This window comes from Camelus dromedarius, chromosome 17 (assembly GCF_036321535.1).
Source record: "Camelus dromedarius isolate mCamDro1 chromosome 17, mCamDro1.pat, whole genome shotgun sequence".
NCBI lineage: Eukaryota > Metazoa > Chordata > Mammalia > Artiodactyla > Camelidae > Camelus > Camelus dromedarius.
The window spans coordinates 30,156,937-30,176,589 of record NC_087452.1 but is presented as its reverse complement, the minus strand read 5'-3'; the positions used below and the strand labels follow the sequence as shown (position 1 = coordinate 30,176,589).

The window sequence follows — 19,653 nt, the reverse complement described above, 5'->3', positions numbered from 1 at the left end:
TTTTTCATGTGCTTATTGATCATTTGTATGTCTTCCTTGGAGAATTGCTTGTTCAGGTCTTTTGCCCATCTTTAGATTGGGTTGTTTGGTTGTTTCTTATTAAGTCGTATGAGCTGCTTATATATTCTAGAGATCAAGCCTTTGTCGGTTTCATTTGCAAAAATTTTCTCCCATTCCGTAGGTTTTCTTCTTGTTTTATTTCTGGTTTCCTTTGCTGTGCAGAAGCTTGTAAGTTTCATTAGGTCCCATTTGTTTATTCTTGCTTTTATTTCTTCTAGGAGAAAATTTTTGAGATGTATGTCAGATAATGTTTTGCCTATATTTTCCTCTAAGAGGTTTATTGTGTCTTGTCTTATGTTTATGTCTTTGATCCATTTTGGGTTGATTTTTGTGTATGGTGTAAGGGAGTGTTCTAGCTTCATTGTTTTACATGCTGCTGTCCAGTTTTCCCAACACCATTTGCTGAAGAGACTGTCTTTATTCCATTGTATATTCTTGCCTCCTTTGTCAAAGATGAGTTGACCAAAAGTTTGTGGGTTCATTTCCGGGCTCTCTATTCTGTTCCATTGGTCTATATGTCTGTTTTGGTACCAATACCATGCTGTCTTGATGACTGTAGCTCTATAGTATTGTCTGAAGTCTGGGAGAGTTATTCCTCCAGCCTCTTTCTTTCTCTTCAGTAATGCTTTGGCAGTTCTAGGTCTTTGATGGTTCCATATGAATTTTATTATGATTTGTTCTAGTTCTGTGAAATATGTTCTGGGTAATTTGATAGGGATTGCATTAAATCTGTAGATTGCCTTGGGCAGTGTGATCATTTTAACAATATTGATTCTTCCAATCCAAGAGCATGGGATATCTTTCCATTTTTTAAAGTCTTCTTTAATTTCCTTCATCAATGGTTTATAGTTTTCTGTGTATAATTTTTTCACCTCCTTGGTTAGATTTATTCCCAGATATTTTATTACTTTGGGTGCTATTTTAAAGGGGATTGTTTCTTTACTTTCTTTTTCTGTTGATTCATCGTTAGTGTAAAGAAATGCAACTGATTTTTGAATGTTAATCTTGTAACCTGCTACCTTGCTGAATTCTTTGATCAGCTCTAGTAGTTTTTGTGTGGACCTTTTAAGGTTTTCTATATATAGTAACATGTCGTCGGCATATAGTGACACTTTTACCTCTTCTTTTCCAATTTGGATCCCTCTTATTTCTCTCTCTTGCCTGATTGCTGTGGCTAGGACTTCCAGGATTGTGTTGAATAGGAGTGGTGATAGTGGGCATCCTTGTCTTGTCCCAGATTTTAGTGGGAAGCTTTTGATTTTTCACCGTTGAGTACTATGCTGGCTGTAGGTTTGTCATATATAGCTTTTATTATGTTGAGATATGTTCCCTCTATACACACTTTGGCGAGAGTTTTTATCATAAATGGGTATTGAATTTTATCAAATGCTTTTTCTCAATCTATTGAGATGATCATGTGGTTTTTGTCCTTTCTCTTGTTGATGTGATGTATTACATTGATTTGTGTATGTTGAACCAGCCTTGTGTCCCTGGGATGAACCCCACTTGGTCATGATGTATAATCTCTTTTATGTGTTGTTGGATTCTATTTGCTAATATTTTGGTGAGGATTTTGGCGTCTATGTTCATCAGTGATACCGGCCTATAATTCTCTTTTTTTTTGTAGTGTCTTCGCCTGGTTTTGGTATCAGGGTGATGGTGGCTTCATAGAATGAGTTTGGGAGTATTCCCTCCTTTTCAGTCTTCTGGAAGAGTTTGAGAAGGACTGGTATGAGTTCTTCTTTGTATGTTTGGTAGAATTCCCCAGTGAAGCCGTCTGGTCCTGGACTTTTATTTGTAGGGTGGTTTTTAATTGCTATTTCTATTTCATTTCTAGTGATCGGTTTGTTCAAGTGGTCTCTTCTTGATTCAGTCTTGGTGGACAGTATGTTTCCAGAAACTTGTCCATCTCCTCTAGGTTATCCAGTTTGGTTCCATATAGTTTTTCATGATATTCTCATATGATATTCTGTATTTCTATTTTATTTGTTGTAATTTCTCCATTTTCCTTTCTTATTTTGCTGATTTGTGCTCTCTCTTTTTTCTTCTTTGTGAGTTTTGCCAGAGGTTTGTCGATTTTATTTACTTTTTCAACAAACCAGCTTTTGGTTTGGTTGATTTTTTCTATGGTCTTGTTAATCTCTGTTGTATTTATTTCCTCCCTAATCTTTATAATTTCCTTCCTTCTGCTGCCTTTTGGGGCTTTTTGTTCTTTTTCTGATTCATTCAGCTCTTGGGTTAAATTGTTTATTTGAGATTGTTCTTTTTTGAGGAAGGCCTATATCGCTATAAACTTCCCTCTTATCACTGCCTTTGCTGTGTTCCATAGATTTTGACTGGTTGTGCTTTCATTGTCATTTGTCTCAAGGTATTTTTTAATTTCAGCTTTGATTTCCTCATTGACCCATTGTTTTTTTAATAACATATTGTTTAATCTCCATGCTTTCCTTTTTTTCTCCTTTGTTTCTCTGTTGTTGATTTCTAGTTTCATGGCATTGTGGTCAGTGAAGATGCTTGAGATAATTTCTATCTTCTTAAAATTGTTGAGGTTTCTTTTGTGCCCAAGTACATGATCAATCCTGGAAAATGTTCCATGTGCACTTGAAAAGAATGTATATCCTATTTTTGGGGGGTGTAATGCTCTGAAAATATCCACCAAATCTAATTTTTCTATTGTATTATTTAATTTCTCTGTTGCCTTATTTATTTTCTGTCTGGAGGATCTGTCTAGTGATGTTAATGTGGTGTTAAAATCTCCAACTATGATTGTATTGCCATCAATATCCCCCTTTATCTCTGTTAGTAATTGTTCTATGTATTTAGGTGTTCCTATATTGGGTGCATATATATTCACAAGTGTAATATCCTTATCTTTTATCACTCCTATAATCATTATAAAATGTCCTTCTTTATCTTTCTTTATGGCCTTTGTTTTAAAGTCTATTTTGTCTGAAATCAGTACTGCAACACCTGCTTTTTTGGCTTTTCCATTTGCATGGAATATCCTTTTCCATCCTTTCACTCTCAATCTGTATGTGTCCTTCTCCCTAAAGTGGGTCTCTTGTATGCAGCATATTGAGGTTCTTGCTTTATTATCCAGTCTGCCACTCAATGTCTTTTGACTGGAGCATTTAGTCCATTAACATTTACAGTAATTAATAATAGATGTGTGTTTATTGCCATTTTGAACTTATCTTTGCAGTTGATTTGGTATTTCCTCTTTGTTCCTTTCTTCTTCCTTTTGTGGTTTGGTAATTTTCCTTTGTGTTATCATGGATTTTATTTAATTTTTGTGACTCCCTTGTAAGTTTTTGGCTTGTGGTTACCCTTTGTTGTAAATCTATTGGCCCATTACTGTAACTGTTTTTATTAAACTGATAGTAACATGATCTCAAACCCATCCTACCGAGAACAAAAAATTTAAAAAAGAAAGAAAGAAAGAAAAAATTCTGTATTTCCCTGCCTCCCTCTCCCACTCTCAATGATTTGTATGTCTTCTTTTATAATTTCGTGTTTATTTTATTTGTAATTCTTGAGTTATCACCTTTCCAGTTGTGAGTTTCTCATTTTTGTAGCTTTTCTATTTAGAGTAGACCTTTCAATATTTCTTTTAGCATGGGTTTAGTGTTGCTAAACTCCTGCAGCTTTTTCTTGTCTGTGAAATTCTTTATCTTTCCTTCTATCCTAAAGGATAGCCTTGCTGGTTAAAGTATCCTAGGCTGCCTTTTTTTTTTTTTCATTCAGGGCTTTGAATATATCTTGCCATTCCCTTCTGTCCTGTACTGTTTGTGTAGAGAAATCAGCTGAGAGCCTTATGGGGGTTCCCTTGTAACTTACTCTTTGCTTTTCTCTTGCTGCCTTTAGAATCATTTCTTTATCCTTGACTCTGGCCATCTTCTTTCTTTCTCTTTTTTTTTTAATTATTATTATTTTTTTAACATTTTTTATTGATTTATAATCATTTTACAATGTTGTGTCAAATTCCAGTGTTCAGCACAATTTTTCAGTTATTCATGGACATATACACACTCATTGTCACATTTTTTTCTCTGTGAGTTATCATAACATTTTGTGTATATTTCCCTGTGCTATACAGTGTAGTCTGTTGTACAATTTTGAAATCCCAGTCTATCACTTCCCACCCTCCACCCCCCTGGTAACCACAAGTCTGTATTCTCTGTCTGTGAGTCTATTTCTGTCCTTTATTTACGCTTTGTTTTTGTTTGTTTGTTTTTGTTTTTGTTTTTGTTTTTTAGATTCCACATATGAGCAATCTCATATGCTATTTTTCTTTCTCTTTCTGGCTTACTTCACTTAGAATGACATTCTCCAGGAGCATCCATGTTGCTGCAAATGGCATTATGTTGTCGGTTTTTATGGCTGAGTAGTATTCCATTGTATAAATATACCACATCTTCTTTATCCAGTCACCTGTTGATGGACATTTAGGCTGTTTCCATGTTTTGGCTATTGTAAATAGTGCTGCTATGAACATTGGGGTGCAGGTGTCATCCTGAAGTAGGGTTCCTTCTGGATACAAGCCCAGGAGTGGGATTCCTGGGTCATATGGTAAGTCTATTCCTAGTCTTTTGAGGAATCTCCACACTGTTTTCCATAGTGGCTGCACCAAACTGCATTCCCACCAGCAGTGTAGGAGGGTTCCCCTTTCTCCACAGCCTCTCCAGCATTTGTCATTTGTGGATTTTTGAATGATGGCCGTTCTGACTGGCGTGAGGTGATACCTCTTTGTAATTTTGATTTGCATTTCTCTGATAATTAGTGATATTGAGCATTTTTTCGTGTGCTTTTTGATCATTTGTACGTCTTCCTTGGAGAATTGCTTGTTTAGGTCTTCTGCCCATTTTTGGATTGGGTTGTTTATTTTTTTCTTATTGAGTCGTATGAGCTGCTTATATATTCTGGAGATCAAGCCTTTGTCGGTTTCACTTGCAAAAATTTTCTCCCATTCCGTAGGTTTTCTTCTTGTTTTATTTCTGGTTTCCTTTGCTGTGCAGAAGCTTGTAAGTTTCATTAGGTCCCATTTGTTTATTCTTGCTTTTATTTCTTCTAGGAGAAAATTTTTGAGATGTATGTCAGATAATGTTTTGCCTATGTTTTCCTCTAGGAGGTTTATTGTATCTTGTCTTATGTTTAAGTCTTTGATCCATTTTGAGTTGATTTTTGTATATGGTGTAAGGGAGTGTTCTAGCTTCATTGTTTTACATGCTGCTGTCCAGTTTTCCCAACACCATTTGCTGAAGAGACTGTCTTTATTCCAATGTATATTCTTGCCTCCTTTGTCAAAGATGAGTTGACCAAAAGTTTGTGGGTTCATTTCCGGGCTCTCTATTCTGTTCCATTGGTCTATATGTCTGTTTTGGTACCAATACCAGGCTGTCTTGATGACTGTAGCTCTATAGTATTGTCTGAAGTCTGGGAGAGTTATTCCTCCAGCCTCTTTCTTTCTCTTCAGTAATGCTTTGGCAATTCTAGGTCTTTGATGGTTCCATATGAATTTTATTATGATTTTTTCTAGTTCTGTGACTCTGGCCATCTTGATTATGATTTATCTTGGTGTGGGCCTATTTGGGTTTTCCTTTTTGGGACCCTCTGAGCCTCCTGTACTTGGATATCTGATTCTTTCTTTAAGTTTGGGAAGTTTTCAGTCATGATTTCTTCAAAAACCTTTTCAATCCCCTTTGATCTTTCTTCCCCTTCTGGGACCCCTATTATGCGAAGATTGGCACACTTTATATTATCTCATAGGTCCCTTATGCTATTTTCATTTGTTTTTATTTGTTTATCTTGTAGCTTTTCTGATTGGGTGCTTTCTATTGTCCTGTCTTCTAGGTCACTAATTCATTCCTCTGCATTATCTAGTCAGTTTTGCACAGCTTTTAGATCATTCCTCATCTCAGTCAATGAGTTTACCCATTCTACTTCGCTCTTCTTTATAGCTTCAATTTCATATTTGACATGTTTTATATCTCTAAACACTATCTCTTTTAGTTCCTTCAGCACTTTGATCACTCCCTTTTGAAATCTTGATCTAGTAGGCTATCGATGTCTATTTCATTGATCGTTCTTTCAGGGGATTTCTCTTGTTCTTTTAATTGGGAATGGTTTCTCTGCTGCTTCTTCTTGCTCATATGTCTCTGGTACTGTTGTTTATGGAGTATCAGTTATCTATTGTGGTCCTTAAAGGAGTTTATTTATTTATCTATCTAATGCCTATGTAGGAATAAAACTTAAAAAGTAAAAAAAAAAAAAAAAGAGAGAGAGAGAAAGAGAATTTTAAAAGAAGGGAGAAAAAAGGGTTTGAAAACAGTGTATAATCAATTATAGAAGCGCAGTTTGAATCGTACTAGCTTTCGACTTGAGACGTCTTTTTTTTTCCCCCTAAAATCCCTTAAAAGAAGAAAAAGGAAAAAAGATCCAAGAACGATATTTGAAACCTATTTATAATGTATAACAGGAGATCAAGACCAAAACAAATGAAAATGAAATCAGGTGGATTTTGTTTTTAAGAAAATAATAATAATATAACTACTTTAACAGAAAATTTAAAAAGGAATTAAAACTAGAAGCATATACAAATGTTTAGAAAGTAGAAATTTAAAAGGTAACAAAATAGAACAGATTAAAAAAAGATAAAGAGATATTTTAAGAGAAGGGAGGAAAAAAAGGCCTGAAAATTGTGTATAGTCAATTATAGAAGAGCAATTTGAATTAGACTAGCATTCGAATTGAGATCTTTTTAAAAACCCTCAAAAAAACTAAAAGGAAAAAAGATCCAAAAGTGACACCTGAAACCCACTTACAATCAACAACAGATCAAACCCAAAAGAAGTGAAAATGCAATCAAGTGGATTCTCTTTAAAAAACAATAATGTAACTACTTTAAGAGAAATACCCAAAAAGAATCAAAACTAGAAGCACACACAATTGTCTAGAAAGAAAAATTCAAAAAGGAACCAAAACTGGAAGCATACGCAGCCTTCCAGAAATTATTATTCAAAAAGGTAATAAAAAATAGAACAGACAAAAAAAAAAAAAAGATATGATAAAGAAAGAATTCTGAAAAAGGGGAGGGGAAAAAAGGCCTGAAAACAGCGTACAATGAATCACTTAAGAGTAAATTGAAGCAGAACAGCAATCGGGTTGAGAAGTCTCCCAAAAAGCTCCAAAATAGGACAGAAACACATTTGAAACCTGTGTACAATCAACAACAGGCGATCAAACCGAGAGAGAAAAATGACACGACGTGGATCTTTCAGAATAACAATCATACCATTTTAAAAGCAAGATTCAAAAGGGACCAAAACTGGGAGGATACAACTGTTTAAAAAGCTAAAATCAAAAAGGTAACAGAGAATACAACAGGCAAAAACAAATCAAAAAAACTAAAAAACTAAAAATGGGAGGGGGTGTTTTCCTGGAGACTGTGTGCTCTTAATGAGAAATTTTTCTGTCTTCGCCGTGCTTAGAGCTCGGCTTGTTGTTTCCCGAGGCCCTCTGTTGGTGCCCTCGTCTGTGCTGCTCCCAGTGCCTGTCGGCAAGCCGATCGCGCCCCCTCCTAGCACAGAGTTACTGCCGGAAAGGGTAGGGGCCACCAGCTGTCTCCTGGCGCAGGTCGTTCCGCAGCTCCGCGCCACCGCGCGCTCTGACCCGGGTTGGCATTCTGCAGGCGGGCCCCAGGAAGACTGTGGAACAGCCCCGCCCCTGCTCTGTGTCCAGACTCAGCTCCTTGTTTGTCCTGGTGGTGTGAACTTTGCGAGGCACCAGGGCGGAAGGATCCTATCTGATTCGGGCTGCAAACAAGTCACTGTCTGGCCTCCGAGGCTGCCAAGCCCCCAGGCTCGGACTCAGGTTTCACCCCCGCCCCCACCTGGGTGCCAAGTGCTGGAGGATATGGTGGCTGCGCTTGAGCCCCGCGTCTCTTGCTGAAAATCTTCCCTGGGTTTTCAGAGATGGGGGTATACACCCTTCCCCCCAGGGCACATCAGTCGGTGCTGTTTCATGGAGGGCCCAGGTTGTTCTGCCCTGTGCACCCACTCATCCACGTTGTGTATGTAGCCCCTGCAGTCTCCCGGGTCTGCCTCAGCGCAGCCGTCCCCATCCTCCGCCCGGCTCCGGTGGCCTGTCCCGGCTCGAGTCTCGGGCTGGATGCCTCCGGGACTCTCTGTGCCGATTCAACCCAGTTCTGTCAGTCAAGGGCTGCTCCGTACAGATCCGAGCCTCAGAGGCTCTCCCTCCGTCCCGCTGGCTCCTTCGTTGGAAAGGGGAGACCCAGCGAATGAGCGCAAGTCCTCCTTTTCCGCTCCCTCCCCGCGGGACCGGTCCCGCACTGTTTTGCATTTTAGTCTTACTTTTTTTTTTCCTTTTTCCTACCAAATTTTTGGCATCTTTTGTCTTTTGAAGAGGACAGTGTTCTGTTGGAGTTCCACAGGTGCTCTGGTTGGCTGAATGGGTCTGTAGATGTGAGTCTTGGTGTGTCTGTGGGAGAGGGTGAGCTACGTGCGTCCTACTACTCCACCATCTTGGCCTCTGGTCAAGTCTTCTTTTTTTAAACATACATTTTTTATTGATGTATAGTCAGTTTACAAGTTGTGTCAGTTTCTGGTGTACAGCATAAAGTTTCAGTCATACATGAACATACATATATTTGTATTCATATTTGTTTTCACCATAAGTTACTATAAAATATTGAATACAGTTTCCTGTGCTATACAGTATAAACTTGTTGTTTATCTATGTTATATGTATTAATTAGTATCTGCAAATCCTGAACTCTCAATTTATCCCCCTGTAACCATAAGCTTGTTTTCTATGTCTGTGAATCTGTTAATATTTTGTAAATGAGTTTGTCTCATTTTTTTTTAAGATTCCACATATAAGTAATATCATCTGGTATTCTTCTTTCTCTTTGTGGCTTATTTCACTTAGAATGACATTCTCCAGGTCCATCCATGTTGCTACAAATGGCATTATTTTATTATTTATTATGGCTGACTAGTACTCCATTGTAGAGATATACCGCAGCTTCTTTATCCAGCCATCTGTTGATGGACATTTAGGCTGTTTCCATGTGTTGGCTATTGTAGATAATAGTGCTGCTATGAAGATTGGGGTGCATGTATCTTTTTGTATTAAGATTCTCTCTGGATATACGCCCAGGAATGGGATTGCTGGATCATATGGTAAGTCTATTTTTAGTCTTTTGAGGAATCTCTGTACTGTTTTCCATAATGACTGTAGCAAATTACATTCCCACCAGCAATGTAGGAAGGTTCCCTTTTCTTCACAGCCTCTCCAGCATTTATCGTTTTGGGAACTTTTGAATGATGGCCATTATGACGGGTGTAAGGTGATACCTCATTGTAGTTTTGATTTGCATTTCTCTGATTAATGATACTGAGCATTTTTTCATGTGCCTATTGGCCATTTGTATGTCTTCATTAGAAAATTGCTTGTTTAGGTCTTCTGCTCATTTTTGGATTGGGTTTTTGTTTTTGTTTTTGGTTTTTTTTGTCATTAAGTTGTATGAGCTGTTTATATATTCTGGAAATTAAGCCCTTGTCAGTCTCAGCTTTTGCAAATATTTTCTCCCATTCCATAGTTTGTCTTTTTTGTTTTGCTTATGGTTTCCTTTGCTGTGGAAAAGCTTATAAGCTTAATTAGGTCCCATTTGTTTCTTTTTGCTTTTATTTCTTTTGCCTGAGTAGACTGACCTAGGATTATGTTGCTGACATTTATGTCAAATAATGTTTTGCCTATGTTTTCTTCTAAGAGGTTTACAGCATCTTATCTTATGTTTAAGTCTTTAAGCCATTTTGAATTTATTTTTGTGTATAGTGTGAGGGAGTAGTCTAACTTAATTGATTTACATGCTGCTATCCAGTTTTCTCAACACCATTTGCTGAAGAGACTGTCTTTACTCCGTTGTATGTTCTTGCCTTCTTTGTCGAAGATTAATTGACCAAAAGTCTGTGGGTTTTTTTCTGGGCTCTCTATTCTGTTCCATTGATCTATATGTCTGTTTTTGTACCAATACCTAGCTGTTTTGATTACTGTAGCTCTTTAGTATTGCCTGTCATCTGGAAAGGTCATTCCTCCAGCGTCATTCTTTTTCTTCAATATTGCTTTCGTAATTCTGGGTCTTTTGTGATTCCATATAACTTTTAGGATTATTTGTTCTAGTTCTGTGAAAAATGTCCTGAATAATTTGGTAGGGATTGCATTAAATCTGTAGATTGCTTTGGGTAGTATGGCCATTTTAACAGTATTAATTTTTCTAATCCAAGAACATGGGATATCTTCCATTTCTTTGTCATCTTTAATTTCCTTAGTCAATGTTTTGTAGTTCTCCATGTATAAGTCTTTCACTTTCTTGGTTAGATTTATTCCTAAGTATTTTATTATTTTAGATGTAATTTTAAAAGGGATTGTTTCTTTACTTACCTTTTCTGATATTTCATTGTTAGTGTAAAGAAATGCTACTGATTTCTTTGTGTTAATTTTGTATCCTGCTACCTTGATTAATTCATTTATCAGCTCTATTAGCTTTTGTGTGGGGCCTTTAGGGTTTTCTATATATAGTATCATGTCTTTGGCATATAATGACAATTTTACCTCTTATCTTCCAATTTGGACCCCTTTTATTTCTTTTTCTTGTCTAATTGCTATGGCTAGAACTTCCAATACTCTATTGAATAGAAGTGGTGAGAGTGGGCATCCTTGTCTGTTCCAGATTTTAGCGGGAAGGCTTTCAGCTTTTCACCATTCAGTATTATGCTGACTGTAGGTTTGTCATAAATAGCTTTTATTATGTTGATATATGTTCCCTCTCTACCCACTTTGGTTAGAGTTTTTATTGTAAATGGGTGTTGAATTTTATCAAATGCTTTTTCTGCATCTATTGAGATAATCACGTGATTTTTGTCCTTTTTCTTGTTGATGTAGTGCATCGTGTTGATTGATTTGCTTATGTTGAACCACTGTTGTATCCCTGGGATGAACCCAACTTGATCATGGTGTATAATCTTTTTTATCTGTTGTTGGATTCTGTTTGCTAATATTTTGTTGAGGATTTCTGCATCTCTATTCATCAATGATATTGGCCTATAGTTTTCCTTTTTTGTAATGTCTTTGTCTGGCTTTGGTTTCAGGGAGATGGTGGTTCATAGAATAAGTTTGGGAGTGTTACCTCCTCTTCAGTTTTTTGGAAGAGTTTGAGAAGGATTGGTACGAGGTCTTATTGTATGTTTGATAGAATTCCCCAGTGAAGCCATCTGGTCCTGGACTTTTGTTTGTAGGGAGGTTTTTTTTGCTGATTCTATTCTACTCCTAGTGATTGGTCTGTTCATATGATCTGTTTCTTCTTGATTCAGCTTAGGTGGACTGTATGTTTCTAGAAACTTGTCTATTTCTTCTGAGTTTTCCAATTTATTGCCATATAGTTGTTCATAGTATTCTCTTATGATTTTTTTTTTGTATTTCTGTGGTGGTGTTTGTAATTTCTCCATTTTCATTTCTTACTTTGTTTGTGTCCTCTTTTTTCTTCTTGATGAGCCAAGCCAGAGGTTTGTCAATTTTGTTTACTCTTTCAAGAAACCAGCTCTTGGTTTGATTGATTTTTTCTATTGTTTTAAAAAAAATCTCTATTTCATTTATTTCCTCCTTGATCTTTATTCTTTCTTTCCTTATGCTGATTTTAGGTTTTATTGGTTCTTTTTCTAAATCTTTTAGATGGTAGGTTAGGCTATTTATTTGAGATTGTTCTTGTTTTTTGTATCACTGTGGACTTCCCTCTTAGGACTGCTTTTGTTGCATCTCATAGATTTTGTGTGGTTGTGTTTTCACTGTCATTTGTCTCAAGGTATTTTTAATTTCTTCTTTGATTTCATTGTTGACCCATTGGGTTTTTTAGTAGCATGTTGTTTAGTCTCCATGCTGTCATTTTTCTCTCTCTCTCTCTCTTTTTTTTTTTTTTTTTGTATGTGGTTGATTTGTAGTTTCATGCTATTGTGGTCAGAGAAGATGCTTGAAATAATTCCTTTCCTCTTAAATTTGTTGAGGCTGCTTTTGTGACCCAGTATGTGGTCTATCTTAGACAATGTCCCATGAGCACTTGAAAAGAATGTATATTTTGTTTTTGGGGGGATGTAATGTCCTAAAAATATCAACTAAGTCCTACTGTTCTATTGTGTCATTTAGTATCTCTGTTGCCTTATTGATCTTCTGTCTGGAAGACCTGTCCAATGATATTAGTGGGGTGTTAAAGTCTCCTACTATGATTGTATTCCCATCAATTTCTCCCTAACAGATAATTTCTTATGTCTGTTAGTATTTGTTTTATATATTTAAATGCTCCTATTTTGGGTGCATATATGTTAAAGAGTGTAATATCCCCATTTTGTATTGCTCCTTTGATCATTATATAGTGTCCTTCTTTATCTTTCCTTATGGCCTTTTTTTTAAAAGTCTATTTTGTCTGATATCAGTATTGCTACTCCCACTTTCTTGTCATTCCATTTGCATGAAATATCTTTTTCCATTCTCTCACTTTCAAACCATATTATGTGTGTCCTTCACTCTAAAATGGGTCTCTGGCTTGAATCTAGGTCTGGGGATCTCAGGTGCCCTCCATTTCCCTTAGTTATGTTTGCCAAAAGGTTACCACTTTCTCTTTTGAGCCTTGGAAGCTCCTCTTCTGTCCCTGCTGACCTCCTGGCTGGAGAGGGGGCGTCCCGGCATGAGGGTGCTTCTTCCATACTGCTCCCTCCCTGCAGGACTGATTCTGCACCGATTTTTCTTATTTTCTGCCTCCCCACCCCCCTCTGTTTTTTCTCTTACTAGATTTTGTGAGAATCCTCCTGTATTTTGAAGAGAGAGACACTCTGCCAGAGTTCAGTAGGTGTTCTGTGCAATTCAGTGGGTATTTAGATGTAATTCTTGGTGTATTCCTGAGATAGGGTGAGTTGTGAGTCTCTTTACACTGCCATCTTGGCACCTCCCCTCAAAAAGTATTCTTTTTAAACCATTGGGGAAGAAAGTTAGCTTTCTTACAGTTGGTCTCAATTCAATTCAATAAATCTTGACCAAGAGTCTTCTAGATCTAAGGAATGCACTTTTCTAGGTAGGTTTTGGAGTCCACATCTGGCCTCAAGGGCTAGTGTCTTAGAATTTTTACAAAAGTGGATGCAGAACATGTGTGCATTTATATATACATAACAATAAATATCTGTTGAAGAATTGTGATTGGATGATGAAAGCACACACACACAAAAAGCTTGATTTTTCACACTGATGTTATTTTCAGTTTCATGGGAGCAAAGGCATCAGGTCACAGTGCATGTGCCCTGATATGATCTGTCATTTTTGGGAGATGGAGAAGCTTTTCACATTGTTGAAGTGGTGTCCAAACCACGCTTCTGATCCTTCATGTTGCTTTCTATCTTTCCAGCGTCTTGTGGAGGCTGCAGAAGAAGCACACCTGAAACATGAATTTGATGCAGACTTGCAGGTAACTGATTATACTGTTGAATTAAATTGTCTTTTGTGTTGGCTGCTGAAGGAAATACATAGGTGTACTTGGATTTCAGAGGTTTGGAGAGAAGACTTTTGTGACAGTGGTACAGGGTTGAAATAAATGTGCCCATTTCTTGGCAAGACAGGATAACAATCTTCAACCATTTTCTACCATGCCAGTTACAATGGGTGATAACATACTCATATGCATTTCTGAGGGAGTTAATCAGTCAACTGACAGTAATCATCAGAGCTCTTAATAGTAATTGGATAAGATAGATGGCAGAATATATCTAAATCCCTCTTGCGTGGCTGCATTTTAAGTGACAGTGTTGATATGGATCAAGCCTTGAATTGACTGTTAATTATGTTTAAAAATTAAATCATTCACAGACCTGGTATTTGACCATCTGCTTAGTAAATTTCTTGTAGTGGATCCCATACCTAATCATGGTACACCTGTGTTGGATTGAGAAGGATTTTAATGCTGTCATGTATATAGAAAACACAAGAAAAAGCAAAAAGTGCATTGAATAATACTTAGAGGTTCCTTTGGATCCCTCCAGAGAGAAATTTTATCTGTATTGTCATTTTGAGTTTGTGATTTTTCCTCACTGCTAGGAAAACAGAAGTGACTCTTACTCCTTAAGTCTGTGCTTTGCTAGGACATATCTCTTTTAGTGCCATGTGGTCACAATGAGGGGATAATGTTTATTTTGCTATGCTTTCATTTATATGGAAAAGATAAGGCAGTCATAAATCTTCAAGCACAAAAGAAGATAGTGATTCTAAAGATAGCCTTTGGCTGTGAGTCTGTTCCTGGATATACCTCTTGTCATCACTCCCATATATATTTTTTGCCTTGTGGGTAAAAGAATGCACATTCAAATGGGATAATAGAAGAAAGTTTAATAAAGAGAATATTTACAAATGTATGGTAAGAGAAACCAGCTAGCAATGGTGTTGTATCCCAGGGCAAGCCACACTCTTGGCCTGAAGGAACAAGGGGAGGGAGTGGTTTATAGAACCCAGGGAGATTAACTATAGGGAAATGGTACTTGATAGAGGGATACAGCTATCCGTGATGAGCTGGTAAGAGTGAAAGTTGGGATGGAAGATACCCCAATAACTGTCTCTAGACTTCTGATCTCTTGCTGTTACCCACCATTGGCTGAACTCAAGTATTGGTGTAGTTAATTTAGTTCAGACTTCTGAAGCTTTGGATGGAAAAGGGGGAAGAATGGGTCTGGAGGGAAAACAAAATATCAAGCCCGCTATCTGGAGGTCATTTTCAGTTGTAACACCCAACATAGGAAACAAATAGAACTAAGAATGTAGCAAGCATGAGAGGTTCTGGGGGAGGTGGAGAAGCCCTGGGGGCTGTTGGTAACATTTGGAGAGGAGTAGGAAGCCAGCCTAGCAGTTTGAGCAAAGCTACAAGAGAAAGGGCAGAGGAGTCAGCTGAAAATAGTAACAAGCACCTTGCCTTCCTGCAACCACGCCTGCCTGGCAGTTCCAGGAAGATCCAGAGGACATTTGTTAGCCACATTTGTCTTTAGTATGCCTTGTCTTTAGACGGTTTTGGCTTCTTAGAGTGGACTGGAAGGGATTTAATGGAAACATCAGGAAGCATCTTTGTAAGTGTGAAGATTGTAAGGACCTCTTCCACGTATTGCCAAGGGAACTCTCTCCCTTCCCTCAGGAGTTCCAGAAGCTTTTTCAGGAATATTCTGGTTGTAAATGACAGAAACTTAACTCAAATCAACTAAAATTAGATAAGAATCCATGAATGCACTCTAATAATAAGCAGACAAATAGATAAATATATAAATAAAAGAGAAGGGAAAGCTCTTACAGTAGAATGCCAACTACTAAATATAGAAGAAATTATGGAGTTAGAATATTATGGTAATAATTGATTCAGGCAAGAATCTTCAATGGATGCTAAAACTAGCATGTAAAAGTTTGATGATGAATAGGACTTTGACAGTCTTGAAGTATCTGCCAACAAATTACTGATTAATTACAAAGGGAAAAATAGCAATTTTATTATGGGTAAACCCAGCAGACACCATCTTAAACAGGTAATCAAAGTTAATATCACAATAATGACACAAAGTGACAAAATGCCTTCAGAAGTGATGACCAGGAAGAATACAACATCACTTATGTAGAATTCTTGTCCAAATGTTTAATCTGAATCTAATCATGATAAAACATGATAAAGTCTGGATTGTGAAACATTAGAGGACTTTAAAGACACATGACAACTAAATGAAACATGTGATCCTAAATTCAATCTGGAACCAGAAACAAAGATTTAAATATGGAATGTGCCTTATATAATAATATTGTATCAATGTTGAATTTCCTGATTTTGACCCTTGAATGATGCTTATGCAAGAGAGTGTTCCTGTTCTGAGGATTTTATGGATCAAACATTTGGATCCATTGGTCCAACAGGAAGGAGTGAGTTCACAAGAGAGTGAAAAAGATTATTGGAAGTCAGGACTCTCAGAAAATCTGGTCTTTATAGAGTCAATTTTATTGTGAGATCATTTAGACGTCTACAAAAGGTAACTGGGTGACAGAAGGAATGATTTAGTTGACTTAAGGGACCATTTATCCTTCAGCAGAGGAAAAATGTTTTGTGCCTTAGCTCAGCTAACTTAGAGACACTCTTTTTTTGTCCATCGGAAGCTATTGGTATTTTCCAAGAGTGTTCTGACTTCCTTTCTATGATTGAGACTTGGCAATAAAATTCTGGTGTAGCACACTGATTCCCTTTTCAAATGTGGCGATGGAAACATGAATGCAGCGTGGATATCTCTCTCGAAAAAAATGGAGACTGAGAGAATGGGTCTCTGGAGTCTTATAGTTTTTGTTCTCTTGGGAACAAAGAAGGGGGGGCCCAGGTTTTCCTTCCCAGTTATCTGTTCTGTATAAGTACAAGACGAATGGCAGAGGCTACAGTTGTGGGCTAGCACAGAGTGGATGTTGAAATAATCTGTCAGTATTACAGAGTGTCATTTACTATCTGGATCTCAGACTGCAACAGAATCTTCCCTGGGTCAAAGTGAACCATGTATACTTTTGTGGAAACCTGGAAAAGAGACAACTTTGAGAAAATGGATATTCGTTGAAGAATGTGTGTCTGCTTAAATGAAGGTTTTGAACTGTGAAGCACTGATACTGTTAACAGCTTGGGTGTCAGCTGCCTTGCTATTATTGGGGTAGCAGGTCTGTGTACAGGCTCTGAGTTTATTGCTGACTGTCCGTTAGAGCTGATCAGTTGTTAATCTGGGTTCCTCTGACCTGTCGCCAACCCCTGCCAGTTCATTGTTTTTATCAAAAAATGGGCTACCATCTGCTCACCATGAAATAATGCTATGAAGTCCCTGTACTACTAGCTCAGGGAGGGCAGAGGGAGCTGGGAGTGTGTTTTCTTACAGAAAAAAAAAATGTTTCTGTGAAATTTCCTAAACTGTGTAACTTCAAGTTATATAGTTTTAACCTTCCCCTTGACCCTACTCCCAAAATAGAAAAGAGATGCTGGATCTGCCTTCTTTCACTTTAGATTGCAGTCTTCACGTCTTTGCACCATCATGTGATTTAAAAGTGAAGAATTTGTTTTTTGTTGATAGTATCATCAAAAATTACCAAAAGAAAGTCATGCCTCCTTTCTCGTCAAGATTTTATTTTCCATTTAAATTTCATCTTACAGTTTTTCCAGAGGTTCTACCTTTTCCTTATGGGCTTATATCCTTGACATTGGTAATCCCCTCTGTAGGTCCTTAAATATGGCACTAGATTGTTAGTTCTTAACAAAAACTATGTTGGAGTAAGAGGCAAAATACAGCCTCTGAAGGGTCTCATATGTGAACAACCCACAATGCAGTGTCCTCCACACAAGCCAGAGCTCCCTGGGTTCATTGGCTAGAAAACTTCCTTGTGGACACTGGTGTTGGTTTAGCCCTTTGGCTTGTCCCCCTTTAGATGCCCTATGGACTCCAGATTGGCCACTCTTAGTTTTGTTCTTTATTCCCTGATATTTCCATTTGGACAATTTTCAGTTAGAATTGATGCAAACAGTTGCCTTAAATGATATCTTCCCTTTTTTTCATTGCTTGCTTTGAATTAACATAGGTTTTTTAATGTAAAGCACATATGAGATTGATAATTATAATGAAAACAGTTAAACTCTTAATTATCACATATTATTATTTTAGCTTTTCATTCTCATCATTTTGATGGCTAAACCTAACTTGAGGCAAGGGTGGGGTGGCTGGGGGTGGACTCTAGCCCTGATTATCCTAGTTTTTGGTGAATTTCCAGAAAACTAGGTCTACACATGTCATATAACTCAGAGAGAAGCCTTCTCTTACTCTTTCTTTTTGGGTTTTTCCACTGGTAGCGAAGAAGAAAAAACTCCTTTTGACAGTTTACTTAAAAACCTGATTATCTTTAAACTGCAAACATATTTTCTTTGGAAGCTGTCTTAAATAAGTGGCAATTGCACAGCACTTGTGCACAGTGGAAAAAAAAAAGAAGATTGTGGTTTTGAATTGTGTATCCTGCGGAAACCTTTTTCATTACAGTTTTCTATAATTATTTTTCTTTGTTGTTTTGTAAGTGGTAGGGAAAAAAGAAGCCTGGTGTCATTCAGAAGGATAACGAAGAGTGAGTGGAAAGGGACTGGGGGGATGCAGAGTGTCCTGAACATCCTCTCCTGGTCATTGCCGATCTGCTGTCACCCATTGTGCACACATAATGTCCTGACTTTAGAGTTGGGGTGAGGGGTTTGGATTGGAAGGGATGTAGAGACCACTGATAGGAAATCTCAGAGGTGGAATGACTTGTAATACTTGCTAGAGCAGCTTCCTCCATCCTGTCTCCACTGCCTGTTGCTTTCGGAGGCTTGTGTTGAAGGAGATCCAGGGGAGGAGAGAGGGGTGGCTCTGGAGCCCCAGCATCTCCTTTAGAATATCTGACACCATCCACTGGGAGAAGGAAGCCTTCCTTGGAAGGATTAGGAAGGACATCCAGCAGACAGCGGAGCAGAGCTGTCCTTTTCCTGACAGTGTTTCCCTGTTGGCAAGTGGGGCTTTGCCCTGGGGAAAAGCTGTATGTTAACATAGTGTAGGAGAGCAAAGGACAGGTTTAGCAGAAGTGCTTCCTAAGTGAAGGAAATGACTATCCTCACGAGGTTTCTCATGTATTCCTGTCAAGCCCTGATCCATTCTTGTCCTCTTGGACTGAGGGAGGGGTTGAGCTCCTTGCTGAGGGAGGAGTTTAAGCACAGAAGACCCAAATCCCAGAATTAGAAATATAATTAGAATTTTTTCTAGAGATAGCTCATTGACTTTTGTGCAATAGACAAGAAAGATAGGGTTCACATCTATGGGAGAAATAAATGAAAAGAGAAGGGAATTTTCACACTATTGTATTAAAATAAGTCCCTTTTTTCTGATCTAACTTACGAGAGCATGCTTTTCTTTTTCTTTTCCTTTTTATCAGCTTGGCTGATAAAAGACTGTGGCCAAGGGTCACAGTCTACCACATTTTAAGATCATACATTAGGTATTTCTCAGGACTTGCCATATGTCATTTATTCACAAGATTGATGTGTAAATAGATTCTGAGGAATCTTTAAGTGTGAGCATTTTAAAATCAAAGTCATTTCTCAGTTGTTATCAGCATGCACACTATCGTTTTCGTGTATTTGGCTAAAACGTTATAGCTTTTACAGAGAGAGCTTTGGCCTAGAGGTCTGAAAATGTAGGTTCTGGTAGTTCCAGAACTGCACCATTTATGTGCTTATAGATCTGATTGCTCAACCATAAAAAGACATACATAGTATCTAGATGATTTCTAAGATCTCATCTATCTCTCATATGCCAGGATTCATTCAACAAATAGTTCTCAGTGACCTCGTGTGTCAGTTACTGTGTTACGGATCTGACCATGAGCTAGACACATGCTGTCTTTGTTCTCTTGGAGCTGACTATCGATTGGGAATGAAGACGTGATGACATAAATAATTTTAAAATTTTGATCATGATG

The 19,653-nt window shown here is 37.6% G+C and overlaps 1 protein-coding gene across 1 annotated transcript in view; it reads left to right on the top strand.

Annotated features, from left to right (window-relative positions):
* The window catches only part of CACNA2D3 (calcium voltage-gated channel auxiliary subunit alpha2delta 3), a 776,511-nt gene that overhangs the window by 222,120 nt on the left and 534,738 nt on the right, over nucleotides 1–19,653 (top strand). The window contains exon 4 of the mRNA XM_064496418.1: nucleotides 13,526–13,585. Coding sequence (XP_064352488.1) covers nucleotides 13,526–13,585 — 60 coding nt within the window. The remainder of the gene's footprint in view (nucleotides 1–13,525; nucleotides 13,586–19,653) is intronic.